This window comes from Schistocerca cancellata, chromosome 5 (genome assembly GCF_023864275.1).
Source record: "Schistocerca cancellata isolate TAMUIC-IGC-003103 chromosome 5, iqSchCanc2.1, whole genome shotgun sequence".
Lineage (NCBI taxonomy): Eukaryota > Metazoa > Arthropoda > Insecta > Orthoptera > Acrididae > Schistocerca > Schistocerca cancellata.
This window is the reverse complement of record NC_064630.1, coordinates 338,509,710-338,524,401: the sequence shown is the minus strand read 5'-3', so window position 1 is coordinate 338,524,401 and position 14,692 is coordinate 338,509,710. Positions and strand designations below refer to the sequence as shown.

Genomic DNA, 14,692 nt, shown 5'->3' with positions numbered 1-14,692 from the left:
TTGTCGAAAACGCCTCTGAGTCAAGGCTTTTCGTTTCGTGAAAAAGTAACTCAATTGCCGATCGTTGCTGTGTCGTCAGTCTTCCATTGTCAGCCATTGCAGCTTACTAGTCTCCTAGCGGCAGTATCGTGAATTACACGTCATTTCGTAACTCATTTGTTTTTCCAAGTTCTGCTGGTGCTGCTGTAGAGATCCCAGCGGGATATCTAATGTGCGTCGTAAATTGTGAAAGAAACGATTGGTAACACATTTTGTGCGCCACCCTGTAATTTGGTTCAAATCTTACCCACAGTCCACAATACCTTACGGAGTGCTAGGTAATGTGGTATATGGAAGATGGGCAATAGACAAATTTTGCTGCTGATGCATGACATCTAATGAGGCAATATGGTCCAAGATGTGCAGGTTAAGCGGAGCGTGTAATCTGGTCTCCAAGATCATCTGACCTCACTGCTCTGGATTTCTCTGTCTGGCGTCATCTCAAAAGTAAAGTGCACATTGATACTATTTGCCAACTGCAACAGCAAGTTGTACAGTCTTGTTAACGTTTACAAGTTAATGTGCGTGTGTTTAAAATAATTTGTAACTCACTAGTGTTGCATCAAAATTTGAGGACGATGAATGGGTAAGAGTGTACAGGGTGGGATTTGGAGGGGGGGCAATGGGGGTAATGGGGTTTGACAGGAAGGGCATTCAAGCACCCCTAAAGCTAACCATGCCAAATCCGTCAATAGCCATTCCACCCTGCACCAATTGGGAACAAAGGCACAAGAAAAAGAAGAAGATGGTATGCATCTCTTGTCATACAGTAAGCTGACCTCATCCTCTTTATCCTCACTGTTATTCCACATTGCTCCTGTTTCTTCTGCTATACACTCTCCCAGGTGTTTAAATTTGCCAACCTTTTGCACAGTGCCTCCAGGTATTGCCCAATCTCCAGTGATACTCAGTGTCTGAGTTTCGATGTAGGCTATCCCCAGTCCCATCCTTCTGGATATCTGCCTTATGTTGTCGAGCTGTGTATTTGCATCTTCTTCCTTCTCACTTCACTGTGTCTACATTCTACGCACAGGCTAAGTAGTCCATTTGGGCACTATTGTACCTTTTGTATCCCACACGCATCTTTGATATTCGCGTTTTCTCATTTATTGCTCTCCAATGACTGATCACTTCATGCTGAACAAAATTGGTGTGTATGCTTCTCCCTGTTTGACACTGGTCTTGAACTTAAACTCTTGTGATAGTGCTGCTCTGAGTGTCCACTTGCCTTCATGTCTGTCAGAATTTCCATTACAGTTCTTGTGTATTGGCACTAGTCCTCTGTTCTCCAGAATCCTTCCAAGAGTGTCTGCCAATGGAGTAATATGGCTTTATGTAGTCTGCAAAGGTTACTGCCATATTTTTGTTACTTAAGGTCCTATGTTCCATCAGCTGTTTCCTGATAAACATCTGTTCTATACATCCTCTTCCCCACATAAATCCCACTTTTCTCCAACTGTACTTTCTGTCTGTTCTTCTAATCTTTTCAGGAGTTTCAACATCATCTTGTAGCCAAACTCTAGTAGTGACATTCCTCTGTAGATGTTTGCATCCATCTTACCCCCTACCAATACATAAGAAATGGGACAAGATGGATGCAAACAGCTCCAGAGGAATATTGCTGATAAAGGTCAGCTACAAACTGCTGTCAGGAATCCTCCTCAAGAGAGTAGAAGGGCAGATGTTAAGTACATCTAGAGACTGTCAAACAGGATTTAGAATGGTAGAGCATGTATAGAACAGATATTCATCCTGAAACAACTGATAGAATGTAGGGCATTGAAGAATAAAAAGACAGAAGTAGCCTTCGTGGGCTTCACAAAGGCATGTGACTCCACTGACATACACTCATGGATGGATTCTGAAGAACAGAGAGCTAGACGGCACTACACAAGAATTAATGAAATTCTGACAGACATAGAAGCAAGGGTGAAATGCTGAGGAACACTGTCAGAAGAATTTGAGATTAAGACCAGTGACAGTCACCAATTTTGTCCAGTGTAGCACTGGACAAAATGATCAGGCAGTGAAGAGCAATACTTATTGCCCAGTAGAGAAATTTTGTACTTGGGCACCTTTGGCATCCTTCTCAGATTGGTTCCCGAAGCCTGTGCCTTAAATCAGTCCTGGCTGGGTTAATTGTATTCCTGTTGAGCATCACAAAATTTCAGCAAAGGTCACAACTGCAGCAAACTGTGTGTGCTCCTAACACCAACTGGAATCACATATAAGTTGTTGAAGACACCAAAATTATGTCATTCTTCTATGTACCATTAGAGCTAAATCCAAATAAATAATGTACAACAAATGGATTCCCAGTACATCCATGTAGTCTTTCTCAGGCGTCTTTCTCAGGCAACATGTTTTGCAGGTACATTGGCTTTTCTAGATACAGTTCTTGCTGCAAATGTTTCAACTGCTGTCACTTCTGGACTTGATCAACACTGTTGCTTAGCTGTATGTTGCCAATGAAATATTGTGTTTGGTTGAAGTAAATGGACAAAAAATCACCGGTAACTACTACCATTTCCCTCTCTGCCTCAGAAGCCACACCTAATTTAGTTAATTCATTGATAATTTACAAAATATAATTAATTGCTAATATTCCATAATTTCAATAATGAAGGACAGTCTTAAGGGAGGTGGACAGAACTGAGTTGTACATTAATGAAAAGAAAAACTACTGCCAGTAATATCTATGAAGCATATTAACAATGTATTCTGAATGATGCTGATCTGCTCACACTGAAGACTGTAGAAAAACTATCTCAGCTCAGGTTTCTATTTACTACTTCATATTAACCTTTTATATAATTTTACTGATTTCAGATAGTGATAACAACTGTCTGTATACTGCAAAAGTTAAAAACCCGTTTTATATTAATAGTAGTATTAACCTGAATTTATGTCTCAAATCCAAAGATTCTGATAAGCAATTGAAGCAGGTTGCTAATAGGGTCTCTTGATTCTGCTGTTTTAAATCCAGTAAAAGTCAGAGGAGTCTTGTGATGATTCGGTGTACAGCTTAAGACCCATAAAGCTATGTCTATATAAAAACTGTAACAATATTTTCAATGTCTGTACTTTTTCCCACCAAATTTCACAGCCTAGCTCATAAGTAACCAACAAAAAAGTTTGTTTATAATTATTAACAAGCACAATGTATCATGATCCCTTCAATGCCACTTTTAGCAATAACATGTGTGATATCCACTCAATTTTTCTTTGACAGAATTCCATGTCAGCGAACAACTGTGTTTGACATGAACGAGCCATCTTCTAATAGCATGAGTGGATCCTGCTCTATGTTCTTTGATGACACATCAGAGTTTGATGGGTGATGGCAGTTGCAGTTTTGGAGTCTGGTGCTATGTGACCACCTAAACTTTTTACTGTCCACAAGGACCATAAGGATAACTTTTACTTTCCTGCAGCAACCTTTATATGTCAAAGTAGTAATCAGTGAGGCTAGTGACAACCATTGCCTGCAATTGTTTTATTCACTTCCAATTCAAATGCTCCTGTGTTATGCCAGTTCTGTAAAATTTGAAACATTCTGTGTATGAAGGCCTTGGGCTTTAATGCGGTGGATGTGTAATGTGTGTCTCCCATTCTCTGCCTACAGTCAGAGATGCTCTGGCACCTCACATGGAACATAGATGCTATACAAGTAACAGAAATAGGAACTACATACAGACAATGTAACAATTTGTACATAACAGCAGTTTCTGGCAGATGGGATACTGACACCATAACATTCAACTAAAAAGAAACAGTGAACCTGATGCAGACTTTTAGTGAAAGCTTACGTTAGTATGGAAAGTATTACTGATGCATAAAACTACATTAGTCTAAGAAAAATGTGAAAATATTTACATACACCAAAACTACTTACTCTCGTACAATAATAAGAGTGCTGTCCTTATATGCTACTGAAAATGGAAATGAGATGGAACAATGCCCAAAATTTTTTTCCTTCATTATTTCACTTCTTCAAATCTGCAGAGTGATTAGCACAGGCAGCAGCATGCTTCTGTTGTCGAAGAAACGCTGTCTAGCTAAAATATCAACTATTATCTGGTGATGACTTACAGTAACAGAAGTTAATAATGCATTGAAAGTATGGTAGAGGATTGTCAAAGTATGTGTTGCATATTTGTTCAATGATGACCAATCAATCTGTGACAGAATAGTTTTGTAAGTTTAAAATTACTGTAACTGTTATTTTATACACATAAATCTATGTGAAATATATTGTTTGAAAAAGTTAAATATCTTTGTTTCCTTTTAAAACAGTTTAATGGTGGTGATCTTGTTTTGTTAAAAAACAGATAATCATGAAAATGATTTGACAACTGAAAATTGATGAATGCAGTATTAATATCTTAAATAAAAGATAAATCTAGTGAGAGAACATCAAAAGGGTGGGAGGGGGGTGACATGGCAGCAGGAGGTTAAAAGTTGAAAGAATAGATACAGAGCAAGACATTTCTCTTGTGAAATTAAGAGAACAGCATTTTGTACATTCTGAAAAGGAGATGAAAGGGCTTGGCAGCAAAAGGTGGGGAGAGACTGGGTGGGGAGAGGTTGTAGTGACGTATAAGGAGGCTGAAACTTGTTTTAAGAGCAAGATATCAATTAGTATCAACTTGTTATGTAAAATCAATCTTTCAAGAATAAGAGTTAATGGCAAGCATAAATATATTAATATATCTACAACTAGGGACTTGAGTTCAAGGTATTAGGTGGAGAGCATGTTGCTGAAAATATTGAAAATGACAATTTCATGCTACAAATTATATGAGAGTATTGAAATTTCTTCTAAAATGTCCTCTTAAAATGTATGCTCCTCCAAAATTTGTGCTTTACATAATTTAAAATAAATCCAGTTTAATAGCAAACCTATCTCTTCCTCAATAATAGCCCATTTTAATTATGTAAATAATTTCCTAGTACTGTTGTTCCACGCAACTTATAGTTGTTTCTACATTTAGCTGTATGATACATGTTAACAAGGTTAACAGAAATTCCTTCATTAAATGTAAAATATGTAATTTTCAGTAGAAGCATTAACAAGGACAAACCCAGTGACATACAGGAGAAGAAACCCACTGACAGATAGTTGTATCAGTTCAGTACAAGTTTGAAGAAATCCAGCACTTTTAACATGCACTGACTAGTAGCAGCTGTGTCAAGTGCCATCTGCCTTGAAATCTCACAAATATTTCATTAGTCACCTCAACACATACATGAATTTACCCACCTCTGTGTCAGATACTGGGTACCATTGTGAGTTAATGTTCTTTTACAGCAAAAAATTATACAGTTTCAGTATATGTTTTGAAGTTCATTCCATCTGGAACACAGACTGACAAACAAAAATCCTGCTCATTACAACTTTAAGTATACATTTTATTTTACAATTAAAAATTGTGTGGACAGGCCTCTACCATATAAGCATTAAAATAAGGTAACATAATGGCAATGTATTTGATGATGTTAATGTAATTAAATGGTCAATTAAGACAATAATATTACAAGTATTATTTTAAGTCATTTTCTCTACAAAATATATGTATAATTTTGTACTGTAATACTACGGTGCTTCTTTCAACTGCAGTAAACTGCAATTCATAATTGACCAAACAACATTTTGTAACTGAGAGAATCATAAGCTCCCACGAGGTGCATCAGCCAACTCACCACAGTAACAACAGAGAATATTAATTTTATATCCATTTCTGGAAACTGATATCCAAATACCTACAACTTCCGTTTGGCAAACTCATAATTTGGACAACCCTGTAGGTGCTCCACTTTACTAGTACAAGATAGCTATTTTTATTCCTAACTTAAATTGCCTGATTATGTCACTTGAATCAAGGTTAGGCTACAGAAAATAATGAGACACTTTTTGAAGCAGATTACTTCATCCCATGATTATGAAAATGTAAGTAAAGCTATTTTTGTTGAAGTTAGAAAGAACTGTATTTTATAGCACAGTAAAATTGTTAGGACTTCACAATTATTCCAAATTAAACTGGGAGAGGGAAGTATCAGTTATGCCTGCAAGAGAATAGCTCAGTTGTGCTGTGTTATGTTGAAACTGACAGTAGTCCTATGGAATACTGGTATCGGGACATTCTGTCATATCAGTGAAATTCTGAAAATTCAGAGTAATCAGAATAGGCTCCTAATAATCAAAGTGAATCTTAAGGAACACTGCCATCCCATGTTTTCCAAGCTGAAGATAGTGACTGTTGTAAACCTAAATATTTACGCAACATTAATTTATGTCAAAAGAAGTTTAAGAGAGTTTTACAGCAGAGAGAACATAGATCATCATAATATTAGAAGCAAACTGGACTTCAGTACATCACTGCATAGACTGGCAAAGATGAGAAACTCACACAAAATAAGATTTGTGCAGTACCAAAAAGTTATTTGGCACTCGCAGGTGGATGAAAACATGGCTGAAGAGCACACTTAGTCAGAGGTTCTTTCAGGACTGTGTTTCATGTTCTCACAGAGAGAGAAACAGTTAGATGAATTTGGCAGGCTCTGCAATAGGTTAGTTTTCTAAAAAGAAGCAAATTCTTCAGTCTGTTTATTATGAGTAGTATTAGATACATTGGTGTAACTGTTGCTTCCCATGACAATCTTCTCCAAAACTGGATTATGTCCTTAACTTTATGGTTTAGTTACAGCTTCTGTATCACCAAATAAAAACGACATATAATCTTAATTTATCCAAATGTATTTTCCAAAAACAATATTACTTACTTCTAATTGACGAGAAGAAGGGACCGGTTGGTAGAACATGTTCTGAGGCATTAAGGGATCACAAATTTAGTATTGGAAGGTAGCGTGGAGGGTAAAAATCGTAGAGGGAGACCTAGAGATGAATACACTAAGCAGATTCAGAAGGATGTAGGTTGCAGTAGGTACTGGGAGATGAAGAAACTTGCACAGGATAGGGTAGCATGGAGAGCTGCATCAAACCAGTCTCAGGACTGAAGACCACAACAACAACAACAACAACAATACTAAATTTCAATAACAGCTTTTGTCATCAGCTACAGCATGTGTTCTTCACATTTTTTATCTGAATAAATTTGTTGGATAGAACATAAATCTGTTTTATACAAAACAGTACCAGTTTCTTATTTACTAACTATAAATTTGATTTCAACATTTTATATGCTATCCAAGCCCAGAGTTTAGTGGATATGCTAGCATGATGACTGTGGTCTGCAGGCTTTTTTGACATAGGCTTTATACTGGTGATGGTACACCCGGGACTGGCGATTTTAGGGTAGGTTGAGATATTTAAAGATTGGTGTACAGATATTTGTTAACCTTGGAAACTACATAATTCTTTGAAAATCAACTCTGGCAGATTTCATTGTTTTGCATGAACCATAAATTTTGAGAGGTGTTTGGTTTGTGGGAAATGTTGAAGGTTAGTAAAGTATAAAAGTAGGTAGAACCATGTTATGCTTCCATTTTAGGAGTTCCTTACTATGAGTATGGATCCATCCTGAAAATTTTTTCACATTATAGAATAGAATAACAAAAATGTAATTCGTAATACTGGTATGGTGTGTTGTAATACACAAGTGAAAAACTTTTCAGATTAAGGTAACATGCATCCTGCAGATTTTATGCAGCACTGTGAAGGTAATTTTGTGCTAAACATGACTGACTGCATGAAAATTATGATTGTTAAAAATGTCATGGGAAAACCAAAAATTTTATACTTACATGTCATTTGAAGCTTTTGAAAAGAAATAATTAGAGAAATTTTGTTCAGAAATGAAGCAGGTATGTATCAAAAGTGAATTTTTGAATGGACCAAAGTACAAGCAGAGGAGAGGCAGTATGAAACAATTTTGCAGGTAACAGATACACAAATTAGCACACATTAGAAAGCCTTTTGACAAACTCACAATGATTGATACTTTAAGTTATAGATTACCAGCTGAAATTCAAGGGGATCTAGTTTTGGACTAGATGACACACTTGAACAGTTTTTAAAGTATGTTGGCAAGTTGGACAGCACTTCAGGAAGAATAGGAAAATGGTGCTATAGTTACCACAATTTTGCAAACAAAAATGGGAATCAAAACTGGGAAAACAATAATTATCACAAAAAAGAACACAAAGGCTATCACCACAACAACAAGTTTCCACCTAAGAATGGCAGTAGTCATGGTGAAAACAATCATTTTCAGCAGAGTGGTTACATTTTAAACATAGAAACATACATTGGCAAGATCACCACAATTCTAGAAACTACCATGGTACAACTGCACCTAAAGTTAAAAAAACTAAGTAAGACTCCATTGTCAGCCCGCAAATTAGGAGCAGAGGGAATGTAATAGTAAATGGACCAGCCAACCTAATTATCCACAGCAAACAAAGTCATCTAATGTAACGTATATTTACTTTGAGGATGTGTATTATCCACTATGCACCATTAAAGTAGAGAAGAATGAATGCCACACACCAAAAAAAAGAAACAATGCACATAATATAACATTGAACATGAAGTAAAAATGAATTCAGTAGATTTTTATGAATGGACAGAAAACATTACTTTATACAAACAGGTAACTGAATATGTAATGATTCTGGGATCAGTCAGTTTATGGAGGAACCAGGTAAGTCGGTAGCACACACTGTGTTATGTGAAAGTGACTGTCATGAGTCTGGATATGAAAATGATGCTATGTTTAAGAGTAGTTTAAAAGGTAATGATTTCTGTTGTGATGTTTGTGTTAGTTAATGTGAAGATGATGATGTTCTTGTGGGGAAAAGTGGAGAAGAAAAGATTTTCTATGTTTTAAGTAAGAAGTTGAGGTGTATGATGATAAGGAGGAGAATGATGTTCATGATAGTGTTGCAGGAGCATCCAAAGACATAGTTGAGAAAATGAGTAATTTTAGTGATAGTGTTAAAGCTGCTGAGTTCCTGAGTTTAATTTCTAGTAAAATGTTATATTCTAAAGGTGGAGCTACTTCAGTTAACAGTTGTGAGAGTAATGATAATTTTTTGGCTAAGATAACTAGTGACGAAGTGTTATTTTCTAACTCTTGGTGAAATAGTGAGGCAGTTTATAATGATGAAAATCTTAGAAAAATGTTAATCAATGTATGTTCAACTTTTTGTCCAAACTGTTGGCACAAAATTAGGTATGATACCTGTGAACAACTAAAAGGTAAGTACAAGAGTGAAGATCAGTGTCAGTCAAGTGAAATTTTTTGGGTAAGTGACATTCTAACTGTGGACAATACTAGTAATGATTCTTCTGTTAGTGTGATGAAACTTTGTAATCCACATAAGACCAGCAAAAGTTAGATACAAACCATAGGTGACAGTTCCAAAGAAATTGAAGATGATTTGTTATATGAAAATGATTATGATGAAATCTGTAATTCCTTCATTAAAATAAAGATAGACTCATGGGGAGGCAGGTGCCTTATCAACATAGGGAGCCAGGTGTCAGGAGTCAGGCCTTAAGAAAGAAAATAAAGGGAGGAAGTGATTAAATTGAATTGATTGGGGTTCAAATTGGAGGTGCTACTGGAGGCATACTAAAACAATGAAGAATCAGGCTCTGATTACTTTCAGTATAGGAGTACAATTTACTCAAGGATGTCGTGTAATAGCAGAACTTTCAGAGCATTTTATATTGGTCATAAATTGGACAGGAAAAGTCTGCGAAGATTTTGATTGGGAAGGAGAGAAGCTTTGTATTCCAAGTCTAGATGGAACCAATTTTCTCAAGTTAGCTTTCAACAGTAATAGTTAAGTTAATAGTACTCAATTTATGAAATGAGGAGCAGGAGGTATGAACAATGACACTCTTTGTATAGACACAAATGAAGCAAGAGTTTGAAGAACTTGTTAAAATTATAGTAGGGGAGGCTCATAGGTTCATTGAACACCTTTACTTTGAGAGTATAGTGATGTCTTAAGTAATGTGCCAGGAAGAGCATAAGATTACCATGGTATTTTACAATTGAAGCCTAATGAACAATTTTTTACAAAACCTTACAGTATATCAGCTGCCAAAAGACAAACAGTAAAGAGAAAATTAACAAAATGGAAGTATGTGACATTACTGAAAGAGGTACTAGTCCTTATAATAACCTATTGGTTGTAATTATAAGGAGAGATGGAAGTGTGAGATTGGCAATGGATTCCAGGCAGTTAATCAGATTTCTATACAGAGGAAAAGACCACCCTGGAAACATTGATGAGCTTTTACAGAAATGTAAGATCTTATAATTAAATGTTTCCCTAAAAACATTTAATTATAAGATCTATAAGACCACCTATGGTACAGGACTTTCCCATTATGTCCAACGCTGGGGTGCTATTCCAATGTCGGAGAGCCCTGGCAGTAGTGACAATGTAAGAGAAAGTAAGCAGAAGAGAATGAACTGAAGTTTGTGTTGGGGAGGGCACTCAACTTGGGTAATTCATGCATTAATGTTGACCATCGTGCTGTGGTGATGTAATGGTTAGCATTTCTGCCTAGCAAGCAAGTAGAACTGGGTTTGAGTTTTGGCTACAGCACGAATTTTAATTCATTTCTTCTGCTTCAATTATTATTGTAAAAATTTAAGAACATACCAGTTATGTCATTCCTCGATCTGACCTCAGGATAGATGTCATGGAGTAAAGATAAGTAATAGGAGATGTCAAGGTGAAATGCAGAGTACCATTCCCAAAAACCCTATGGATTTGGTAGCCATCAACTTTTATTAATCTTTGGCAAACAGTAGAGGCGATCACACTTATCACATTATGGTTGGCATTCTTTACAAATTTATAAAATTGTACCTTCTCAGAAATGCCCAAGTAATGAGATTATTTCTAAGATTTAGAAGGATTAGTTTACAAATGTAGAAGAAAACAAAGAATTCTATCAGATAATGGATCACAGTTCATATCTAAAAATTGGAAAGCATTTGTTGGAAGTACAGCAATTAAACACATTTTTGAGCAATGCACAGCTCGTATTCATATCATTTATTGTTTGTCATCTTCTATTACGGTACTGCCACCTTGTTTTCGTTTGCCATTTACTGGCATCACTAACTTCCTGCCTTACTTGCCCGAGTGGTGGCAGCAGCAGCGCGTATCGATAAGTGCATTGTCGTACCATCTCTAGAGCAACCCATAGTATTCCCGGGTCGTCGTCTGTCTGGCAGTCAGTTGGAGATGGACCAGCAGTGCAGTCGGGACACAGCAGCAGTGAAGTCAGGGACAGAGCACCAGTGGGGTGCAGACAGCCAAGGCCCGCCAACCACTGGTGAAACACATGAACTGTCCAACAGAGGGAGAGTGGAGGGAGACTACTGTTGGTTGGTCGATCGGTTGTTTGCCTCATTGGCCGACGTATATTTGGTCCTTTCACCATTTCCAGGCCTGGGCAGTCTGTCGGTTGGCATGGAGCAGCAAGGAAGTCTCCGTCGTGCATGCTCTGGCCGGGGCCTCTGGCGGTGTGCACGCATGGTTGGAGTATGAGGTGCTGCTTGCGGGTGCTACGTAGGTCATCGCCCACCGGTCTTGGACATGAAAGTTGAGACCTCACTTTACCTACTATCAAGCCTCAGCTGTTCACATTTCTTTGATTGTTCCTGGTTGTCACTTTTGGGACATTCCCACGAGCAACAACATTTGTGTATTCAAGCCAGCTGAGATTCCAGCCGTCTTCCTGTGGAGTTTAACTTAACTTAATTTAGTCCCTGTTGTTGAAGTTGACCAGCAGTATCTACTGCCTTGTGGCCATTGATGTTCCGGTTACCTGCCCTGGTCATTGACATAATTTTCGGCAGTGTATTTTCCTTGTCATGTTGTTGCTGTTCAGCATGCTATGGAGTTCGGCAGCTGAGGTCTTGTTGGTTGTTGTGGGCGCCAATGTTCTGTGTGTTGTTGTGCTGAAATCTTGTGGTCGTTTTGCTGGTAGCATGGAGCTGAACTAATTTTGTTGATTGGTCTGTCGGCTGTCTGTCGGTTGGGGTGCCTTCAGATTAAGAAGTCGTTGGACACACTTCCTGTTCACCTAAAGGGGCGTTAGTGTTACAATCCCAGGCTGGCCCTTGGAAATTTCTGAGCACCATTCCTAGTGTTTTACATAGTAATTTCCCTGTTTGGTTTTAGTTATTTGGTTGATGTGTGGCCTTCAGCCAAGTATTAATATCTCTTAAACGAATGTTCCTGTCTTGCCCTTAAGGCATGAGATTGTTATTCTTTATAGGGTCCTTCAGCTGAATTTTATATGAAATGTTCTAAGATATGGCCCTCTGCTTTCAAAAATTGAAACTCTTCTTTCTAGGGCTTAAGTTGTTAAATTATTTGTTAATGTGCAGCCTTCAGCTGAGTTTTAATATGTCTTAAATTAATGTTCTAGTCTTGCCCTTAACGCGTAAGATTGTTGTGCTTTTGTATGGGGCCTTCAGCCGAATTTTGCACGAAGTGTTTTAAGATAAGGACTTCTGCCTTTTGATTGAAACTGTTCTTATTGCTTAATATGCGGCCTCCAGCCAAGTACCATTAAAATTAAATTGCTAAGGCCTTCAGCCTGTTTACATATAAGATTTAGAAAATATTCTTGGGTGAAACTTCCAGAAGAACCTTGTATTTCAATGTCTTGCTTAGACCTTGTGTCTTGGCTTTTGAGTGTGGCCTTCAGCCGATCTAAAGTTAATCAAATGAGGTTGATGTTTTGCATCCTTGTTGTAATATTGTGTGTTGATGAATAAAGTTTGTATACTGAGTGCAACTGACTGCAACTCATTTTGGCCCCTTTCCACAACCTAATCCGCTCTGTCCTGCTAGCCCAGGCATTTCACTGATAGCAGAGTGTGGTTACATTTGTGCTTGCCATTCCTGTTACTGTCAGTTTCACCCTTGTTTCTGTTCTGTGACATCATATTGTTTTGGTTGTTGATTGTTTCAGGTGTATTTTAATGGTGGTCAGACAGTATCCAGTGATGAGACTGCTCAGGAAGGACCATCTTGTTTACAAGTTGGCAATAAGGTGCCAACCTATTGAGGGCAGTGTTCCAGATTTAGTGGCCCATTTGCCTGCTGCCATTCTTCATCCGGTTGACATCACGCCGGCATGGGTGGGTGAGACAGGCATAGCCACTGAAATTTTGGTTAAGGCTGGTAGAGGCCTTGAGGACACTGTTTGTGTTTGGAAAACACAAAAATTAGGGGCAGTCAGTAGACAGGGTGCAGGCATAGTTAATCCTTTACTTCTGATAGCTTTTTGTACTCAACTGTGAATAGTTCTTCAAGTTGTCATCTTCTGAGATTTAGCTAGGTACCTTCTTCAGTGCAAGGATGTCGGGTTGCCTGTTGGTATATGTTTCCTCTGCCTGGTTGGTTCTGAGCGGGTGTCTTGCTTTTGCTTTGACCTAGCAATGAGACTTAAATCAGTCATCTTGTGAGACTAAAGTCGGTCTGTTCCTGGTGCAGGGATGTTGTTAGTCATTGGATGTGTTCTCTCTGCATGGACAGGTCTTAGCATCTTGCTTGTGGCTTTCTTATGCCCATTGTCTTTTGCTTTCATTAAGGAGCTGCCAGTCAATTTCATTTTGCTGTGTCGCCCCCGGATTGATGTTTGAATGGGGAAGGGGGGGGGGGAGGGGAATTGAGTGGTGCACAGGGGTCATGCTCATGCCATTTATTGTTTGTCATCTTCTATTACAGTACTGTCACCCCATCTTCTTATTCCATTTACTGGCATCAGTAACTTCCTGCCTTACTTGTCCGTGAGCAGCAGCAGCTGCCCATATCGATAAGTGCACTGCCGTACGATCTCTGGAGTGACTGATGGTATTTCTGGGTCATCATCTGCCTGGCAGTCAGTTAGAGATGGACCAGCAGCACAGTCGGGATGCAGCAGCAGTGAAGTCGGGGATGGAGCACCGGTTAGGTGCAGACAGAAAGTGCTCGCCAACCGCTGGCGTCACACATGAACTGTCCAACAGAGGGAGATTGAAGTGAGACAACTGTTGGTTGGTTGTCTTATCAGCCAACATATATTTGGTCCTTTCACTGTTTCCGGGCCTGGACAGTCGGTTGGTTGGTGTGGAGCAGCATGGAAGCCTCTTTTGTGCATTCTCAGGCCAGGGCCTCAGGCGGTGTGCACGTGCGGTTGGAGTGTGAGGTGCTGCTTGCAGGTGCTACGAAGGTCGTCACCCACTGGTCTTGGACATGAAAGTTGAGACCTCACTTTACCTACTATCGAGCCTCAGCTGTTTACATTTCTTTGATTGTTCCTGGTTGTCGCTTTTCGGACATTCCTGTGAGCAACAACATGTGTGTATTCAAGTCAGCTAAGATTCCAGCTGTCTTCCTGTGGAGTTTAAATTAATTTATTCCCTGTTACTGAAGTTGACCAACAGTATCTTCTGCCTTGTGGCCGTTGATGTTCTGGTTACCTGCCCTGGTCATTGACATAATTTTCAGTAGTGTATTTTCCTAGTTGTGTTGTTGCTGTCCAGTGCGGTGTGTAGTTCGACAGCTGAGGTCTTGTTGGTCATTATGGGCACCAATTTTCTGTGTGTCATCATGTTGAAATCTTGTGGTCGTTTTGCTGGTTGCCGAACTGATTTTGTTGATTGGTCAG

The 14,692-nt window shown here is 38.6% G+C and overlaps 1 protein-coding gene across 2 annotated transcripts in view; it reads left to right on the top strand.

Annotated features, from left to right (window-relative positions):
* The window catches only part of LOC126187684 (uncharacterized), a 264,618-nt gene extending 259,102 nt beyond the window's left edge, over nucleotides 1-5,516 (top strand). For both annotated transcript variants that reach the window (XM_049928922.1, XM_049928920.1), the window contains one exon: nucleotides 3,272-5,516. In XM_049928922.1, the coding sequence (XP_049784879.1) occupies nucleotides 3,272-3,301 (30 nt within the window). In that variant the 3' untranslated portion in view covers nucleotides 3,302-5,516. The remainder of the gene's footprint in view (nucleotides 1-3,271) is intronic.
* Nucleotides 5,517-14,692: the final 9,176 nt, after the last annotated feature.